Here is a 19,280-nt window from a genome sequence, read left to right on the forward strand (position 1 = left end):
GGCGGACGCCGGCGGGCTGGGCATCAGCATCAAAGGTGGGCGCGGGGTACCTGGGGCACCGGGTCCCGGTGTCTGTAGGACCTCTGGGGGCGCAGGGTTCGCGGGGCTGGCAGCAGACAGAATTGGAGATCTTCTTCTGGTTCTAAAGTGGTTCCAAGGAGGCAGAGGGAAGCGAGGGCTCTTGGACCACCAAGGTCGGAGGGGTTTTTAGGAGTTTGGGGGTCTCGAGGAGCCACGGATGGCGCAGGTGTGGGGACACAAAAAGGGAGTGAGTTCTGTGGGCAGGCTTAAGAATCTGAGGGGGCAACCAGCATGGGCATCAAGGACAAGAGGGGCCCCAGAATAGCAGGCCGAGGAGGAAGGGGGTTGAGGCCTGGGACCCTAAAAGGGCAGAGGAAGTCTCGAGCCACAACCAGCGTGCAAGGGTGGAGCTAAAGCCCGGAGTCTGGAAAGGACGGGTGGATAGAAGATGTGGGAGGCACAGGTGAAGTCATGGACAGGGGGCCAGCAAGGACTTAGATACCTGAGACCCCGGAAAGGTTCTCTACCTGGATGGGGAGCTATGACAACTAGGTTTGAGTCTCCTGTTCTGCAGCTCCACCTTGCACTGGATGGAGAGGCTAGAGCCACAGTTGTCATTCTACTTGAGAGCTCTCAAGGCTGACAAGCTACTTTAGGGTGCGACTCTACTGTTTTGAGTCTAGGGTCCTAACTTTGACAAGTCATTTTCTGTCTCTGAATCTGTTTTCTCATCTGTATAATAGAGATCATGATGGAATTGTGATTGTGATGTTTCTATGAGAGCAGGATTTCCCTTGGCATAACATAGTAGGTGCTTGGTTAATTACTGTTGTAAGGTGAGAGGAAAAGGGAGGCCAGGATTCCCAAAACGATTAACCACGATGCTCAAAATCTCTGTATGCCCCAGCTGCTGGATTTACCATTCTTCCTCATGTACCCGTCAGGGGCCCAGGCCCCAGCATAATGCCTTGGGAAAGGGTGTCAACCTTTTATCATCTTTTTTTTTTGTACCAGGTTTTGAACTCAGGACCTTGTGCTTTTGCGGGAGGCGTCAGAAAGACTGAGCTAAATCCCAAGCCCCTCCTTTTGTTATCTTGCCTGTGTACTGTCCCTTCCCAGGTCTCCTGGTGCTGGTTCTGTTCACTGGGACCTCCAGATCCGTTGGCCTAGATAAGGGGGTGGAGGTGGTGGTGAATACCAACAGTATGTGCCAGGTGCTGTGTTTATTACACGTGGTTCATGAACCACTTCTTTCTGGCAACAAGTGGTGAAAGGCATTGAATATAAGCTCCATGTTTAAGGGGTACAAATGGACACAAAAAAGTTAAACTATTTTAAGCCAGCCATGCTGGCACATGCCTGCAATCGCAGCACTCTGAAGGCTGAGGCAGAAGGATTGCTGTGAGTTGGAGGCCAGCCTACGGTACATAATGAGTTCAAGGCCGGCCCGAACTATGTGTCAAGACCCTGTCTCAAAACAATGATAAAACAAGTTAAATAATTTTTCAATGATCACATAGTAAGTGGTAAAGCTGGGATTTGAACCTTAATTATCAGGCCACTGTTCTGGGACCCCAGGGGAGGTAGTTCTTTTCAGTGGAAGAGTAAATCCCCACGCAACTAACCTACAGAATCTAGAAGGGGGAATTGGAGAAACCAGGGAGTGGGTATAGTCTTACTCCCAAGCTCTAGTATAGGTAGAGCAATAGACCAATCAAACAATTGCACACTGCATATGTCAGAATAGGGAAGAGCTTAGAGTTAGTTTGTAGAAAATTCCATTCTGCTAATGGACAAACTGATTCCCAGTGGAGCATGGTCTTGCCGAGGTCACACAAAATTACTGCCTAGCTCTGTATTTTCAGGTGGGTGTGAAGGTACTTTTAAGAGGTTTCAGGCAAAACACCAGCTCCATTCAATTTCTTGTGCTTGGAGACTGGACTCCTGTTGCTATGGTAACCTTCCTATATTAGGGTCCAGCTGAGTCCAAGGCAGCCATGAATGATCATAGTTTCAAATTAAACTGAAGTCCCTAGTTTTAGGTAGGGTAGGGCAGATATAAATAGGAACCTCTTCTCCTGGGCTTCAAGCACTGTGTAGTGCCACATGCAAACTGTTGGGCCTGTATGAGGGTCAGGAGAAGTGTTCCAGTCCCAGCTCTTACCTCCACCTTCTGTGACCTTGGAATAATGATGTCCTGCTTTGAGCTATAGTTTCTCATCTTCAGTACCCTACAACATTTTTAAATTTCTTTTTGGTACCGGGGATTGAATTTGGGTCCTTGCATTTGCAAGGCAGACAGCAGCACTACTGAGCTAAATCCCTGGCCCTTCAGTACTCTGTAAATGAATTAGGAGTGTGACATCTGAGAGTCTGTAATTTACATAGGGTTAAGTGTATTGGTTTGGGAACCAGGAGACTTAGGGTCAAATGCTGGCTTTGCTACTTACTAGCTGAGTGACCTTGGGCAAGGGGCTTGTCTCCACAAAGCTGGTAGGGTGATGGGATGTTGGGAAGATGCAATGAGACAACATTGAAAGCAGTTAGTAAAGCACTTGATATAGGGAACTATGTAGAACTAATATACACTGTTATTATTATTCCTTTTCATTCTGGTACCTCAAAGCCTTTGCCAGTTTAAATGCCTTTTAAAAAAATAGTCCTAACAAGTTGGGCACAGTGGTGCATGCCTGTAATTCCAGCTACTTAGAGGACCCAGGCAGGAGGATCATGAGTTTGAGAGTAGCCTGGCCAATGTAGAGAGAGATTGTTTCAAAATATAAAATGGAATGGGGATGTAGCTCTCGTGGTAGAATACTGCTAAGTCCATCCCCAGGACCACTACCACCAAATAAAAAAAAGCGGGGGGGGGAGCAGAAACAATAAGAATTTAGCAATAAAGCAGTTCAGTAAAATGTTATTTGTGGGCTGAAAGTGCGGCTCAGTAGTAGAGCCTTTCCTTGGCTAAGGTGTGCCAAGCCCTAGGTTTGGGCTCCAGCACTATAAAAAAGAAAACAGAAAAAAAGTAAAATAGATTTGTTTGTTTTTGCTGGTACCGGGGATCGAACTCAGGACCTTGCACTTGCCAGGCAGGTGTGGTGCCACTGAGCTACATCCCCAGCCCCTAGTTAAATAGATTTGTTTGCATCAGACAGAGGTGGGCTTTTGAAATCTCTAGAATTTCTAGAAATCTCTAGAATTTCTAAAATTTAAGGCCTTCATTCCAGCTGGGATCCTGGATCCTTTATGATTGCTGAAAAAGGTCCATAGGGACAATGCCTTAAGTTAGATTCTCTCTTAAGTTCAGCTTAGGAGGTATCAGTGTGGGAAAATTACTTAAAACCTAACATTACTGGGCTGGGGATTTAGCTCAGTGATTCTGCCGCCTGCCTCGCAAGCACAAGGAGCCAAGTTTGATCTCCAGTACCGGAAAACAAACAAACAAACAAAAAAATGAAAAACAAAACAAAACAAAACACAAAAACCTAACAGTATTTAAGAAAAAGCTATCAAAGCACTTTGTAAGTTACTAAAACACCGGTGAACATCTAAGGCATTTAACCAAACTATACCCAAAGCATTTTTGAATATGAAAAACATATATTCTCAGTATTATCAATATCCCAAAGTTCTCATACTTTTCTGAGATTCTCTTTACTTCTTATCTCTCTTTTTCCAATACTGGACTGGGTGCTGAGGGACCCCTCTGTACTTTCTTCCTGACATGCATGACTCCCAAGCAATGAAGTGTCTGCTGCAGTTTTTTCTTCCTCTGTCTTTGCAGGGGGCCGAGAGAACAAGATGCCCATTCTCATTTCCAAGATCTTCAAAGGATTGGCAGCTGACCAAACAGAGGCCCTCTTTGTGGGGGATGCTATCCTGTCTGTGAATGGTGAAGACCTGTCCTCTGCCACCCATGACGAGGCAGTGCAAGCTCTCAAGAAGACAGGCAAGGAGGTAGTGCTGGAGGGTAAGCACCGGGGCCCAAAGCCTGGGGCTCAGGCGTGTGTTTTTCTTCCCTGCCTCCCTAGGCATCGAGTGGCCCCAGCCGGGCTTTGAGGCTGGATTGAAAATGAAAACAGAACTGTGGACCTGCTTGGAGACAGTGTGTCAGGGTGGAGGGAGAGCCTTCGTGGAGCTCGGCAGACCTGGTTTCCCTTCCTCTCTCACTCTCTACCACTCTCTACAAGGCACTTCCTTTCCCTGAACTTCAGTTTCCTTGTCTATAAAATGGGGATATAACTCTTGTCTTTCTGGGTTGTTGTAAATAGGACCAAAGGTGCATGGCAGGATGTGTGACATATTAAGTGACTCAGGTGAAGAGAGGAGTGGAGACTGGGGAAACGACAGCTAAGATTCTATCCTAAGAGAGCTGGGGATTAACTCCAGGTTCTTCTAATACCCAGAAGACTCATCATCCTGTTTGAGGAGAGAACTTGGCCACTCTATAGCAAAAAAGTCAAGTTCTTCCAGCAAGGATCAACAAGGATTATCTTTGATGGGGGGGTTGGTCCTTGGTTGGGTGGCTTTCTTCATTATGCCTTCACTGTGTGGGCTTGGGTGAGACCTTTGCCGTCTTTGGCCCTCACACTCTGCATGGTTTGTGATGACCTCCTGGCTATGGTTGTTCCTTATTTTCCTTTTGTCCTTTCTCTTACGAGGTGTCTGCTTTGCTCAGCCTTTCCCTCAAACTCCACTCTGGCAGCTCCGGAAGTCTGTGGGGGCCTGAGGAATGTGCTTTTGGCTTATTGCCCAGAATAGGCACAGGGAGGTGGCAGGGGCTGATGGAGAAGTCCTGGTCAGCAAAACTTCTGAGCTGTGTCCCAGGCCCAAATCCTAAGAATTTCCTTGGTTTCCCTGAAGGTGTCTTCAACAGGCCACAGAAGCAAACAAGCTATGGGCCTTTGGTGATCCTTGGCATTCTTGTTGCTCCAGACCTCAATTCCCACTGTTTTGTTTTATTTTTATATTTAAGTCATATCTATAAATACTACTAATGCATTTTCATACTTAAAAATGGACTAACTCTGGAGTGTTGGTCCCTAAAAGCTTAAGTATATCAAATGTCAAAAAAAAAATATATATATATACACACACATGTATATATATATATAAAATTGTCTCTGTGGTGTTGGGGGTTGAACCCAGGGCCTCATGCATGATAGGCAAGTGCATTATCACTGAGTTATACCTCCAGATTCTATCAATCATACTTTTTTTTTTTTTCTTTTTTTGGTACCGCGGATCGAACTTCGGACCCTTGTGCTTGTGAGGCAGGCGGCAGAACCACGGGCTAAATCCCCGGCCCCCTATCTATCATACTTTAACTGCAAAGCCAAATAACAGGATCACTCATAAATGAATGATATGGGTATAAGAGCCTTCTCCCCAGATGCCTTAATGCTTTGATATTTATAGCTGGTAATAGAGATTAAAACAGTTGACATTCATTGAAATGTCACCTTTTAGCTGACTTGAGTTTTTAGTTTCTGCTGTTTGAAATTTTGATCTATAAATGGCAAAATTTTTGCAGTGGCCAAGTAATTCACCCTGAGAGCCCCTCACCCTTCTCGTTTTTGGGTTGAGAACATTTGTGTCTAGGTTGTTGGGATGGATATCATTCTGAGAAAGAAATAACTTTGAATGTTTGACATTTGAATTGTCTTCTGACTTTGAGAGCTAAAACCCAGGCCTTCTCTCTTAATTCATGAGTATTTGTCCTTCCTCAATAAACCAAGAACATTCATAGGCATTTACTTCACGCCCTAGTTTAGAGATAACCAGTTGCTTTCACTGAATTGCCTCTCTTGGAACTACTGGGAGTTTCATATTTATGAGGATTGGAAGGCATTGCCTGGGCAGAAAGGAGCTGTAGTTGATTAGCAATGTCTGCCACAAATGCAATACATGTACTATCCCAGGACTGAGGGTCTCTAGCTTTTATGTTCTAGGACTTTTCCAATGTTAAGATTACTCCTTAAAAAAAAAAAAAAAAAAAAAGATCATTCCTTTGGTAAACCCTTTCCCAGATGTGGTTATGAGAAAGGAGGTTGTGGCCTTATTATTGGTTCTTTGAAACTTTTTCTTAGTTGAAGTCTCTCTGTTTCTCTCTCTCTTTGCCTTTCCTCTAGTATTGGGAATTGAACTCAGAGCCTTCACACTGAGCCACCCCTACTGCCTTTTCTTTTTTCTTTTTGTTGGTACTGGGGATTGAACTCAGAACCTTGCACTTACGAGGCAGGTGTGGTGCCACTGAGCTAAATCCCTGACACCCCCTACCTTTTTTTATGAGATAGTCTTGCACAATTGCCCAGGCTGGCCTCTGACTTGCAGTCTCCCTGCTTCAGCTTATCAAGTAGATGAGATAATAGGCATGTGTGATTGTGCTCAGCTCTCTAGCCTTTTTAAAATTTAGTTTTGAAAGCCGGGCATGGTGGCGCATGCCTGTAATCCCAGCACTCGGGAGGTTGAGGCAGGAGGATCTCTGTGAGTTTGAGACCAGCCTGGGCTACATAGTGAGTTCCAGGTCAGTCTCAACTACATAGTGAGACCCCTGTCTCAAAAAAACAACGAGAAAAAATTATTTTTGAAAGGGCTGGGGATTTAGTTCAATAGCACCGTGCCTGCCTTACAAACACAAGGTCTTGAGCTCTATCCCTGGTATTTCCCCGCCAAAATTATTTTTGAAGAAAGTCTCAGAAAATTGTTCAGGCTGGACTTGAACTTGTGATCCTCCTGCAAGCCTTCTGAGTAGCTATGATAACAGACATGTGCCATCATGCCTGGCTATCCCCAGCCATTTGAAGGCACTTTTTTTTTTTTGGTACTGGGGATCAAACTGGGGTCCTTGTGCTTTCGAGGCAGGTGGCAGAACCACTGAGCTAAATCCCCAGCCCTGAAGGCACTTTTTACCCCTTGTATTCCTGGCCAAGTAATCTGGAAAGAGTCACTTCCACCGGACAGAGTACAAAAGTTTGAGGTGGGGGCAGGGTGAGGAACTGGGGAATCTTTGATTGCTAGAGTGACTGCAGAAGCCTGGAGGACAGGTGGATGATGGCTTATGCCTGGTCCTTGAGATGTGGGGGAGTTTGTACAGATCAGGGTCTGGCAGTTGCCCCAGTCTGGAGCCATAGTTTCTGCAAGTTTCTCTGGGCTCAGGTTTCCCTTGGAGCCCAATCACTGGCCACGTTGTTCAGAACTTCCTACCCCCAACCTATTCCTGAGGCCACCTCTAAAGAGCTGCAGAAGAATGACCTTTCCTTTGAATGTGAACTTGGCAAGGTAGCTTGGTACAGAATTCTCTGGTGATTGTCCTGGAAGAACAGGTGTCACCAGAAAACTCCAGGGGCCTTCCAGAGTCCTTCTTCCTGGCCTGAGTTGGGTGCTCAGCTGGGCTTCTGCAACTCCAGTCTGCTTCCTGGAACTTTTCCTCTGGTAGGCCAAGTGTTTGCACAAAATTCTGAGCCTGTTTTCAGCTGCAAGGATGTGTTTGTGACCAGAGTCTGGGCGCAAGCTGGCGGCCAATACGCCTCTGCCTGCTGCTTAGAGACCCATTGTATGTGTAGATCTTATGCCAGGGCCAGCCTGGGCCTTGGAAACCAGGCCTGGGAGAAGAGGGAGGGATTACCATGGAAAATGCCTTTCTCTTTTTCCTTGTCTGGTGTGGTTGGATGTACACAGTGGCAATAGTGAGTCTACTATACATTAAAAAAATAATACTAAAAGGCAATAAAAACCAATAAAGTAAAATTTTAGTGCAATGTACAAAGTAGGGATGGTAGATCCCATGCAGAGACCATCCCCTCACCTCCACCATTGAACCCAGAACCTTACACATGCTAGACAAGTGCTTTGCCACTGAGCTCCATCCCAGCTATGTGCTGAGCTACATCCCTAGCCCAGAAGACTGCAAATTTTTGAGGCCAGCTTGGGCAGCTTAGTGAATTTCCTTTTTTGTTTTGGTTCTGGGGATCACACTCAGGCCCTTGCACTTGCAAGGTAGGCGTCGGAACCACTGAGCCAAACCCCTGGCCCTCTCTCTGTCTCTCTTTTTTTTTTTTCTTCAAAAGACGAGATCTATGTAGTTCAGGCTGGCCTTGGACTCACTATGTAGCCTAGGCTGGCCTCAAATTCATGGCCATCCTCCTGTCTCAGTCTTCTGAGTGCTGGGATTAGAGGAATGCACTACCACATAGCAACTCAGTGAGATCTTGTCTCAAATAAAATTTTAAAAATGGGCTAGGGATGTAGCTCAGTGACAGAGCACTTGTCTAGCATGCATAAAGCTCTGGGTTTAATTGCCAGTACAACAGCAAAAATAATGCCAAGGCCAGTGCCCATAGTAGGTACTTCATTCATGAGACAATGCATTTTAAGTGTCTTCTGCATGGTAAGCCTTCAATAAATCCCAGTCCCATTATCACGATTATTGTTTTCTGCAGTAAACCCGAAGCTCCTCCTCCACCTCAGTAGTAGAGATTGAACCTATGGCCTCAAATATATTGGGTAAGTGCTCTGCCCCAGAGCCTCATCCCCACCCTATAGGAATTTGTCTCTGACCTTCCAGGCCTGGTGCTCGCCATAGATCTTCATGAGTGTTTAGGTTTCAGCAAGATACATTCTTTGACCCTTCTTTCCCTTAAATGTTACACTTACAGTTGGCTTTCCTAAATGTTATAGAAGAGGCTCAGAGCACCTGTTGGGCTTGACTGACTCCTGAACTTTTGGTTATGAGTCCTTGGAACTCTTGAGACCTGCCCTGCCAGGTCCTCCCCCCGGCAGATGGACACTGCCAGGTGTTCTCCTGTGTCTTGGCTCCCTGCATTACCGGCTTCAAAAGTGGGATGCAGCTAATTTGGGCCGCATTCAGTTGGGCTGAGTGTGCTGTGCCCCTCAAGGCACCACAGGACTTCTGTCGCAGGAACGGGCAGGAGGGGAGCCCCTAGTCAGGTCTCTCATTACTTCGTTCTGTTCTGACCATTGTTCACAAGGAAGCATTTATTTGGCTGCATTCGCACATAACTCTGGGCCACGTGACTTTCCACAGACAAAACTTGGCCTATTCCAGCCAGCCCTGGCCTGATCCTAGTCCTTGATTAAAATGCCTGTGGCCTAAGGAGGCAGGCTCTGTCCCTGATTAGCTGTGCGACCCAGGCTCCTGTTGGAGGAAGGGGAAACGATGATAATAATCATACCGCTCATTATCGAGCACCTCCGATGTGTGCGGCACCCTGCTAAGTGCCTTCACTGTTATAGTTCACTGAATCCTCAGTGCTACTCCTATGAATTAGGCACATTCTTCATCCATTACATAGAAGAGAACATTGGAAGAGAGAGGTGAAGTTACTTGCCCATGGTCACCTAGTGACAGAAGTCGAATCTTAGATCTTTGAGGAGTCAGGGCACAAGATCTTTTTTATAAAAAGGTTCTTAAATATTTATAGTGCACTGCAAGTCATGTTACCCCTCTGAGGCTCATTTTGTCTAGCCATTAAACAAGGATTTCAATCCATCTCATTGGACTGGTGAAATTAGGTGAAGGTGTGTGAGTGTTGAACTGGGTGCTTGGCATATAGTAAACACTGTTTTTGGTACCGGGGATCAAATTCGGGACCTTGCGCTTTCGAGACAGGCGATGGCACCACTGAGCTAAATCCCTGGCCCAGTAAACACTAAGTGCTTCTTTCTGTGTTACTAAGATACTAGAACTCTGAAACGAGGCTTCCTGATTTGATAAGGCCTTTCCTTATCTCTGAATCTTGGTTTAGATAGTTGGAAGGTGATAGTATATTTTTCAAAAAAAAAAAAATCAACTAGATTTGGGCCGGGGATTTAGCTCAGCAGTCTAGTGGCCTACCTTGCAAGCGCAAGGACCCGAGTTCAATCCCTGGTACCAAAAAAAAAAAAAAAAAAAAAAAAAAAAAAAAAAAAAATCAACTAGATTTATAAAAAATTACAAAGTAATACATGCTCATTTAAAAAACCCAGAAGAGTAAGAAGTGATCATCCCATAGAGATAAACACTGTTGATAGGGCCAGGGATTTAGTTCAGTGGTTTTGTCACCTGCTTCCCAAGTGCAAGGTCCCAAATTCAATCCCTGGTACCAAAAAAACAAAAAAACCAACCAAACCATTGAGCTAAATCCCTGGCCCTGTTGATATTTTTTGTACACTTTCAGAAATTTTTCATGATGTTTCCTTTTTCTTTTTACTTTTTTTTGTTATTGTTTAGTTGCTTTTTTGTTTTTGTGTTTTTCTATTCTTTTTTGAGACAGGGTCTCGCCCAGGCTGGTCTCGAACTCACAGTGATCCTCCAGCTGCAGTCTCCCAAGTACTGTGATTACAGGCGTGCGCCACCACACCTGCAAGGTTTCTATGTAGTCCATGTTGGCCTTCAACTCACTATGTAGCCCAGGCTGACCTTGAATTTTTCTTTTTCTTTGGTATCGGGGATCGAACTTGGGACCTTGTGCTTGCGAGCCCGGCTGCGGAACCACTGAGCTAAATCCCTGGTCCTGACCTTGAATTTGTGATCCTCCTCTTCAGCCACCTGGGTGCTGGGTTTACATAAAGGCATATGACACCACACACAGCTCCTGTGTTTGTCTTTTTATCACTTATCTAACTTTTTTTTTTTGAGACAGGATCTTGCTATGTAGCTCAGGCTGGCCTTAAACTTACTGTGTATCCCAGGCTGACTCGAACTCATGCCTCAGCCTGCCAAGTGCTAGGATTATAGGCATGCACCCCCATGTCCTGCTTCATTTTTTTTTTTAATAGTACTGGGGAATGGGCCGGGGATGTGGCTCAGTGTCACTGTGCCTGCCTGGCAAGTGCAAGGTATTCCTGGTACCACAAAAAAAGCAAAAAAGAAAAAGTATAGTTCTGGGGATTGAGCGCAGGGCCTCACACATGTTAGGCAAGCACTATACCACTGAGCTACAGCCCTCGCTTTCCTTGAAATTTTGAGATAGGGTCTCATTAAATTCCCCAGGCTGTCCTTGAATTTATGATGCTCCTGCCTTAGCCTCCTGAGCTGGTCTTACAGGTGTGTGCCACTGGGCCTGTAGTACTTTATTTTATTTTTTTGGTAGTGGGGATCGAACTTAGGTCCTTGTGCTTGCGAGGCATAGTACTTTATTATTATTATTTTTTGTACCAGGAATTAAATTGAGGACCTTGTATTGCTAGGCAGGCACTGTGTTGCTGAGCTACATCCCTGGTCTGGCTGATACTTTTTTTTTTTTTTTTTTGGTGTTTTGAGACAGGGTTTCACTATGTAGTTGAGACTGACCTGGAAGTCACTATGTATCCCAGGCTGGTCTCGAACTCACAGCGATCCTCCTGCCTCAACCTCCCAAGTGCTGGGACTACAGGCATGTGCCACCACGCCTGGCCATGGCTGATACTTTTTAATGATCGTATATCCCATTTTTGGATTATTCATTTAGCAAATATTTACTGAGCCCTGCTCTGGGCCAGGACTTCATATGGACATTAAGAATGTGTGATCTGTGCCATTTAAGAAATGCATTTTTGGGCCAGGTATTTAGCTCAGTGGTTCTACCACCTGCCTCGCAAGTGCAAGAACCCAAGTTGGATCCCCGGTACCAGCAAAAAAAAAAAGAAAGAAAGAAAAAAAGAAAATTTTTTTTTTTTTTTTTTTTGCAATCCCTGCTCATGGGCATTCATGTTGTCCCTGGCCTCCTGTACCATAGATAATGGTACTATGGCCTTTCTGTATACCTGAGAACATATGTCTGAATTGTAGTTTTTGTAAGGGGCCAAAGGATTTAGGCTCTTTTTCTTTCTTTCTTTCTTTTGGTACTGGAGATTGAATCTAGGGCCCTTGTGCTGAAAACTATACCCCTAACCTTTTTTTTTTTTTTTTTTTTTTTTTTTTATGGGTTTTGAACTTGGGTCCTTGCACTTGCAAGGCAGACGAAGGAACCACTGAGCTAACCGCCCCCCCCGGCCCCTCCAACCCTTTTTATTTAGAAACCCACTCTCCCAAAGTTGCCCAGGCTAGCCTTAAAGAATTTGTGATCCTCCTGCTTCAGCCCACCAGAGTCCTGGGATTCCAGGCATGCAATGCTATACCTGGGTGCCTTCAGGATTTTTTGTTTGTTTGTTTGTTTGTTTTTTGAGACAGGGTCTCACTATGTAGTTGAGACTGACCTAGAACTCATGATGTAGCCCAGGCTGGTCTCCTGCCTCAGCCTCCCGAGTTCTAGGATTACAGGCGTGCGCCACCTGTCTGGTACCTTTAGGATCTTGGTAGGTGTTATCCAGCCCTATTCTACTCCTGGGTGTGATAAAATGAGTTGTTTTTGTTTTTGTTTTTGTTTTTTGCTGTACCAGGTCTCAAACTCAGGACCTTGTGCTTGCAAGGCAGGCACAGTGCCACTGAACTAAATCCCTGGCCCTAAAGTGAGATTTTTGTCCCCAAGGTGTGGTAGCCTGGGCTTTGTTGGCCAGCCCTGCTACTGGGTCTGGCAGCATTCAGAGACTATTTTTAGTCCAGTCTTGGTAGACCAGTAACCTCTTAAAGGTCATCCCTTCCAAAGCCTGTTGGTATCCCAAATCTTTTCCATAGCAAACAGGTTAGGTAGGTGAGCAGCCCGAACATGAGTCCTCACAATGACAGAACTAGTATGTCAGTGCCCATTACATAAGCAAAGGAACCGAGACTCAGAGTCCTGGGACTTTCCAAGTCCACAAGGCTAGTGACAGGACCTGGACTCAAGTCCTTGTTATCTCTCCTCAAATCCTGTGCTCACCTCCTTACACTATCAGGCTAACAGCAGTAGAAGTAATAATCACACCACTGTCTGTGGAAGGCTTATCTTCTTTTTTTCTCCTTTGGTACCGGGGATCAAACTCAAGACTTTGCACTTGCAAGGAAGAAATGGTGCCACTGAGCTAAATCCCTGGCCTGGAAGGCTTATCTTCTATCAAACAGGAAAAAGTGTTTTCCTAGTATTGAATTTTTCAGTACCCTGTGAGGCAGATGAATTTTACTTCTATTTTTAAAATGAGGAATTAGAAGCTCACGGAGGTCATGTCACTTGGAGAAGGCCATGGAGCAAGGACATTAAACCAAGTCTGCCTCACTTTAGAACCCACAGTCATTTTCTCACTCCAGGCTGAAAATCCCCAGGATTTTCATTATCTACTCATTTAACAAATCTGTAAGCACTGCACCTCTGAACTATACTCCCAGCCCAATCATTGAACACATTTCTTATTTATTCACTGATTACCTGGTATATGTCAGGTACTACTCTAGCAACTGGGTGTACACTGGCAAACAGAGAACAGTTACCTGTGCTCAGAGAACTGACATTTGGGTTGGGGTAGAGAGGCCCTAGACTAGCAATGAGAATGCCTGGATCATGTCATTTTAAGTAAGTGACCATCCGCTGAGCAGGCAAGGAACAGTTTGAACTTAGCAGAAAGGCTTCCCCACAGCCAAGACTTGAAGCCAGGATATCCAGTCACTAATATTTATGGAGTATCGGGATGAATTCTGGTGGGACTGCCTTGAGCCAAGATAGATGATGTGTTCCCTCTGCTCAGTAATGCATGTGAGAGCCCTGTACTGCCTGGTTGTACTGGGCCTGGTGAGTGATCCTGCCTTGTCTCTGTGCTTGGGTTTCTAGTGGAATCTCCTCCTGGCTTCCCACCTTGGCAGAGCTACAGTCCTTGGGAATTAGGGCCTGTGTTTGTCTGCCCCAGGTTCCCTAAGGAGGAAGAAGGGCCTGTGTCTCTGTGTAAGCCTTACCAGGTTCCTGGACCAGGGCTTGGCTGGGGAGAATGTGGATCCTGGCTGTGCCTATCTTTGTACACTCGAGTCTTGGCCACAGGCCATAGTCTGCTACTCTTAAGGTCACAGCCTGTGGATAGCCCAGCCCCACCCTGCCTGGTCCAGCAACTCAGGCAAAAATCAGAGCAGGGAGGAGGCTTCAGACCTGGGCTATTTAAGGCCATACTCTGGGGCCCCCACCCTCTCTGTGGGAGAGGCCACTTGGCTTGTGAAATCCAAGCCGTTTCTGTCAGCAGCTGTACGGTATGCTGTCCATTTATAGCATGTTCCTGTGGGAAAGGAGAGGGAGGACCTGGTTCTGGTGAGCAGGGACTCTGGCAGTTTCTCTGGCTTCAAAGATGACAAATGTTTGTTTGCTGAATATGTAGCACATGAGACTCCTGCTGGATTCTGGGAACATAGAGATAAGTGAAAACCTTCACAGTTCTTCGCCTGCTAGGTAGGGCATTAACCTCACAGTTGATCACTGTCAGGTAGTAGGGCCTAGGGGCCTATGGAAGTGATTGGTGGGACAGACAGAGATTGGGCTTCCTGAGCCCCCTGGCCTGTGGTAGCTTCTCTTCATCTTCCTTGTTGTTGTTTTCTTAAAAAAAATTTTTTTTTTTGAGCATTAGGGATTGAACCTAGAGTCTCTGGCTTGCTAGGCAAGTGCTCTGACACTGAGGTACATCCCTAACTCCTTTTATTTTTTATTTTGAGACACAGTCTTGCTGTTACCTAGGCTGGCCTTGAACTTGCAGTCTTCTTGTCTTGTCCCCAGAGTAGCTGGGACAGCTCCTTCTTCTTATTGCTCAACGAGCTTGTCCTGTCCTGGTGCTCATTTCTGCATTTATACAACACTGACTTGGGTGAGACTCTTCTAGTTTCCATCCCTTAGAAATTCCCAGGCTGCAGAGGGAGGCAACCTTGACACTCAGAATCAAACCACGTTCTAGGAAGTGGAAGCAAGGGAGGCTGAAAGGAAAGAAACATCTATTTTTTATTAGTGCATATTAGATATACAGATTAATGGTTTTCTTTTTCTTTTCTTTTTTTTGGTACCGGGATTGAACTTGGGACTTGTGCTTGTGAGCGAGGCAGGTGGTGGGACCACTGAGCTAAATCCCTGGCCCTAATGGTTTTCATTTTGGCAGATTTGTACATGCATACGACATACTTAGATCATTTCCACCACCTCCTTCATCCTTGCTTCCTCCTTGTTTCTACTTTCATAAGAACACCCCCTCCAGGAGGAGGGTCACTTTCAAGACAGGTGTGGTGCCGCTGAGCTAAATCCCCAGCCCCTTTTCCTGTTATTTTGAGACAGCTATGCAGTTCAGGTTGACCTTGAACTCATCATGAACCCAAACTGGCCTTGAACTCGTGGTGATCCTCTATCAGCCTTCTGAGAGCTAGGATTACAGGCATGTGCCACCAGACCCAGCAAGAACCATTTGGTTTTGTTTGTTTGTTTGTTTTTTGTACCGGGATCGAACTTCCAGCCCTTGGCAGGTGCCAGAACCACTGAGCTAAATCCCCAGCCCAAGAACCATCTGTTTTTTTGAGTCCCTAATGTGTACCACATGTTTTTTGTTTTGTTTTATTTTATTTTTGGTACTGGGGTTTGAACTCAAGACCTTGAACTTGCGAGGCGGCAGCACCACTGAGCTAAATCCCCAGCCCTTTACAATGTTTTAATATCATCTCATTTAATCGTGACATCTCTGTGAGGTAGACATAATCACTCCTCTTTTATTGACAAGTAGATTGAGGCCAAGAGAGGTGAATTGCCTTGTCCATTGTCACACAGCTAGACAGTGCTGGACATGGAGATCAAATCCAAGAATACCCAACTTCAGACCATGTACAAGGGCTGCATTTTCAAAGGCATGGCAGTTTGGGAGCTCACACAGCTTCTGAGAGCTGGCACTAGTTAGTAGGATTGGACTAGAGGGTGAGATTAGGGATGTGCTAGGCCAAGAAGCCAGAGAGTTAGGTAGGGCTCCTGTCCTAGAGGGCCTTAAAGTTGCATGAAGGGTATAGGGCAGACAGAGCAGGAGTTTGAGCAGGGGAGGAATTTGAGATGCTATCTCAAAAAACAAGAAAATCATCAATAACAAAAAACCAAAGCAAAACAAACCCCCCCAATTTAAAAATTTTAATTGACACATAATGTATTTATTTATGAGGCGTAGTATGATTTTTTTTTTTTTGCATACCGGTCCTTGGGCTTGCAAGGCAGGCGATGAAACCACTGAGCTAAATCCCCAGCCCAGGATATTTTAATACATGCATACAATGGGCAGTGATAAAATCAAAGTAATTTGTACAGTATATCCCATTTATCTCAAATATTTATCATTTCTTTGTGCTGAGAATGTTCAGTCTTCTTGCTATTTTGAAATATACAACAAATAGCTGGGCATGGTAATGCAAGCCTATAATCCCAGCACTAGTGAGGCTGAAACAGGAGGATCACTGTGAGTTTGATGCCATCCGGTGCTACATAGTGAGTTCAAGGCTAGGCTAGATTACATAGAGACAAAAAGAGAGAGGAAAAAAAAGATAGAAATTACTGTTCCTGGGCACATCGTTGCATACTGAGAGGCTGAGGCAGGAGGATCACAAGTTTGAGCCTAGCTTGGGCAACATAGCAACTTGGTGAGTTCCTGTCTTAAAATAAAAAATTAAAAGGAGCTTAGGATGTAGTTCAGTGGGAAAACCCTAGGTTTAATCCCCAGAACTGGAAAAAGAAAATATTAACTATAGTCACCTGCCTGTACTATAGAGCACTAGAACTCAATCCTATCTAACTGTAATTTTGTACCTGTAAGCAACCTCACCCTATCCTCCTCAAAGAAGTTCAGGGATGGGATTTAGCTCAGTGGTTCTGCTGCCTGCCTTGCAAGTGCAATGACCTGAGTTTGATCCTGGGTCCCAAAATCAAAACAAAAGATACAGTTTTCTTTCCCTTGATAAATTCTTCCTACTCTTTTTTTTCCTCATTGAGTTTATTGGTATATTTTAGGTATAAGTACAGTTACATTCATTATTGGGATCTTGTACCTTTACATGACAGGTCTTGGTTCTCATTTTTTCCCCTTGTCCCTGCTCTCCCTTCAATTTTTCCTACTCTTAAAAAAAAAAAGAAGTGCAAATTTTGATCAAAATATGTTACTTCTAGGACATCTTGGAGCAGCATGACTTCAGGGTAGATTAATTTAGGGGCTCATGGTATCATTGGAGACCAGATGTGTCCATCTTTCTGCTTCCCGATCCTTGAACCTTTGAGTGAAAATGTGGCTACCATTGATCTAGGACCAAATTCCCTCCCAGAAACTTGGAAAGATTTCAAGAGGAAACCTTGAGGTTTCTCACCTAGAGGAGAGAAGAAAGGAGAGTGGTTTCTCTCACCTATCATTGGCCCAAATTGTATCATATGCCCCTTTCTTAACCTATCACAAGCAAGAGGATTGGAATTATCATAATTAGCTTTGACTAATCATGATTCTCCTAGGTTGGGAAGAAACTGAGCCTCTAGGGATCAGGGTTCTGTTAGCAAAAGAAAAGTGTCTGTCAGGTAGGCTGGACAAGTACCAACTCCATTACCCTTTGAAGCATAATTTAATAGTCAGTCTTGGATAAATCACTACTGTGATCCAATAGCTATTTTTAATTCTGGTCCCTAAACTTTAGAATGAGCTTCTTTCTCCAAACCCCTACCCACAAAACAGACAAATCCAAACTTACCCTTGCTTTCAGTATAACTTCTCTTCCAATCCCAAAAGGGTTTGTAACTCCCTCTCTTCTTCACTCCTATTTGCCTTGAATCGTGTCTGAACCTTAGATAAGAATAGCTTCTTATCTTTTTTTCCCAGGGAACAGTGCCAAGAATGGCCTCCAGAGCCCTTGCTTGGCTGTGTACTCACAGACAGGGCATGCTGGCTGGGCCTTGAGTGCCACCGTCAGATAGCCAGCTAACCAGACGGCCAGGGCAGCAGGTGTGGTACATAGGAAAAGGGGGAGGTAGCTCTCACTAGCAACTCTCAGGCATTGCTGTAGAGCAGCAGTGTCACATGATTGGAGAGAGACCAGTGTTTAACCAGTCTTCTAACCATCTTTTTCTAACTAGTATCTTCCTAGCTCGTATTAGAGATGAGTCTGCTGCTTATCAGAATTCAGAATAGCCCAGATGCCAGGGTAGTGTGGCAGACATTATTAGAAGCATTTTCCCTTTTATTTATTTTGTGTTTTTTTTGAGACAGGGTTTCACTATGTAGTTGAGACTGACCTGGAACTCACTATGTAGCCCAGGCTGGTCTTGAACTCACAGTGATCCTCCTGCCTCAGCCTCCTGAGTGCTGGGATTACAGGTGTGTGCTACCACACCTGGCAGCATTTTCCCTTCTTGCTAATAAAAGCTGTTTTATCCAGGTGTGTTGGTCACACCTATATTCTCAGCACTTGGTAGGCTGAGGCAGGAGAATGAGTTCAAGGCCATCCTGAGCTACATAGGGAGCCCTGTCTCAAAAAAAAAAAAAAAGGGGATTTAGCTCAGTCGTTCGGTGGCCTGCCTTGCAAGCACAAGGACCTGAGTTCAATCCCTGATACCAAAAAAAAAAAAAGGGGGGTGAAAATAAGCATAGTCTCAGAGACCAAACTGTGATTGGTCTAATTCATGACCATTCCCTTACTGATGACAGGGCTAACAGAGGACACACAGCCCAGTTCTGGCCAATGAGATAAAGGGAAGCATCTACTGGGAACTTCATGGGAGTATTTATTTCTCTTATAACAGCAAGGTGTGAGGAGACTGCCCTTTTTTCTTCCTGTCTCTTCCTTTCCTGCCTTGGTTTTGTTATGTAAGAAATGATTCCCTTGACCTGCTGCAGTCATCCTGTGGTCAGGATGGAAAGGCCAAGAGAAAGGCCAAGGGTCCTTCTCAGAATTCAGAAGCCTCTGAACCACTCTTTTTTTTTGGTTTTTTGAGACAGGGCTCACTATGTAGTTGAGACTGACCTGGAACTCCCTATGTAGCCCAGGCTGGTCTTGAACTCACAGCGATCCTCCTGCCTCAGCCTCCTGAGTGCTGGGATTACAGGCGTGCGCCACAATGCCCGGCTTTCTGAACCACTCTTGAATTGCTTTCCTTCAGACTTTTTTTTAAGTGAAATCATAAATATCTTCATCATTTAAGGCATTGTTATTATATATTATTATTTGTTATTATTTGCAGCTAAGCCTAATTGACTTAGCAAGAAAGACCAAAGTAGCCAGGTGTGGTGGTGCATGCCTATAATCCCCGTACATGGGAGGCTGAGTCAGGAGATTGTTGGTTCAAGGCCAGCCTGGGTTACATAGTCCAAGGTCAGCCTGAACTACATAGCAAGACTCTGTCTCGAAAAACAAAATGAGAAACAAAAACGCAAAGTGCTATATTACCAGTCATCTTTGA

The 19,280-nt window shown here is 45.0% G+C and overlaps 1 protein-coding gene across 1 annotated transcript in view; it reads left to right on the forward strand.

Moving 5' to 3' along the window:
* Nucleotides 1-19,280, forward strand: part of Snta1 (syntrophin alpha 1) — a 50,925-nt gene that overhangs the window by 21,135 nt on the left and 10,510 nt on the right. Inside the window, exon 2 of the mRNA XM_033767149.1 lies at nt 3,806-3,991. Within this exon, the coding sequence (XP_033623040.1) occupies nt 3,806-3,991 (186 nt within the window). The remainder of the gene's footprint in view (nt 1-3,805; nt 3,992-19,280) is intronic.

Source organism: Fukomys damarensis, unplaced genomic scaffold (genome assembly GCF_012274545.1).
Source record: "Fukomys damarensis isolate Sample0158 unplaced genomic scaffold, DMR_v1.0_HiC HiC_scaffold_22, whole genome shotgun sequence".
Lineage (NCBI taxonomy): Eukaryota > Metazoa > Chordata > Mammalia > Rodentia > Bathyergidae > Fukomys > Fukomys damarensis.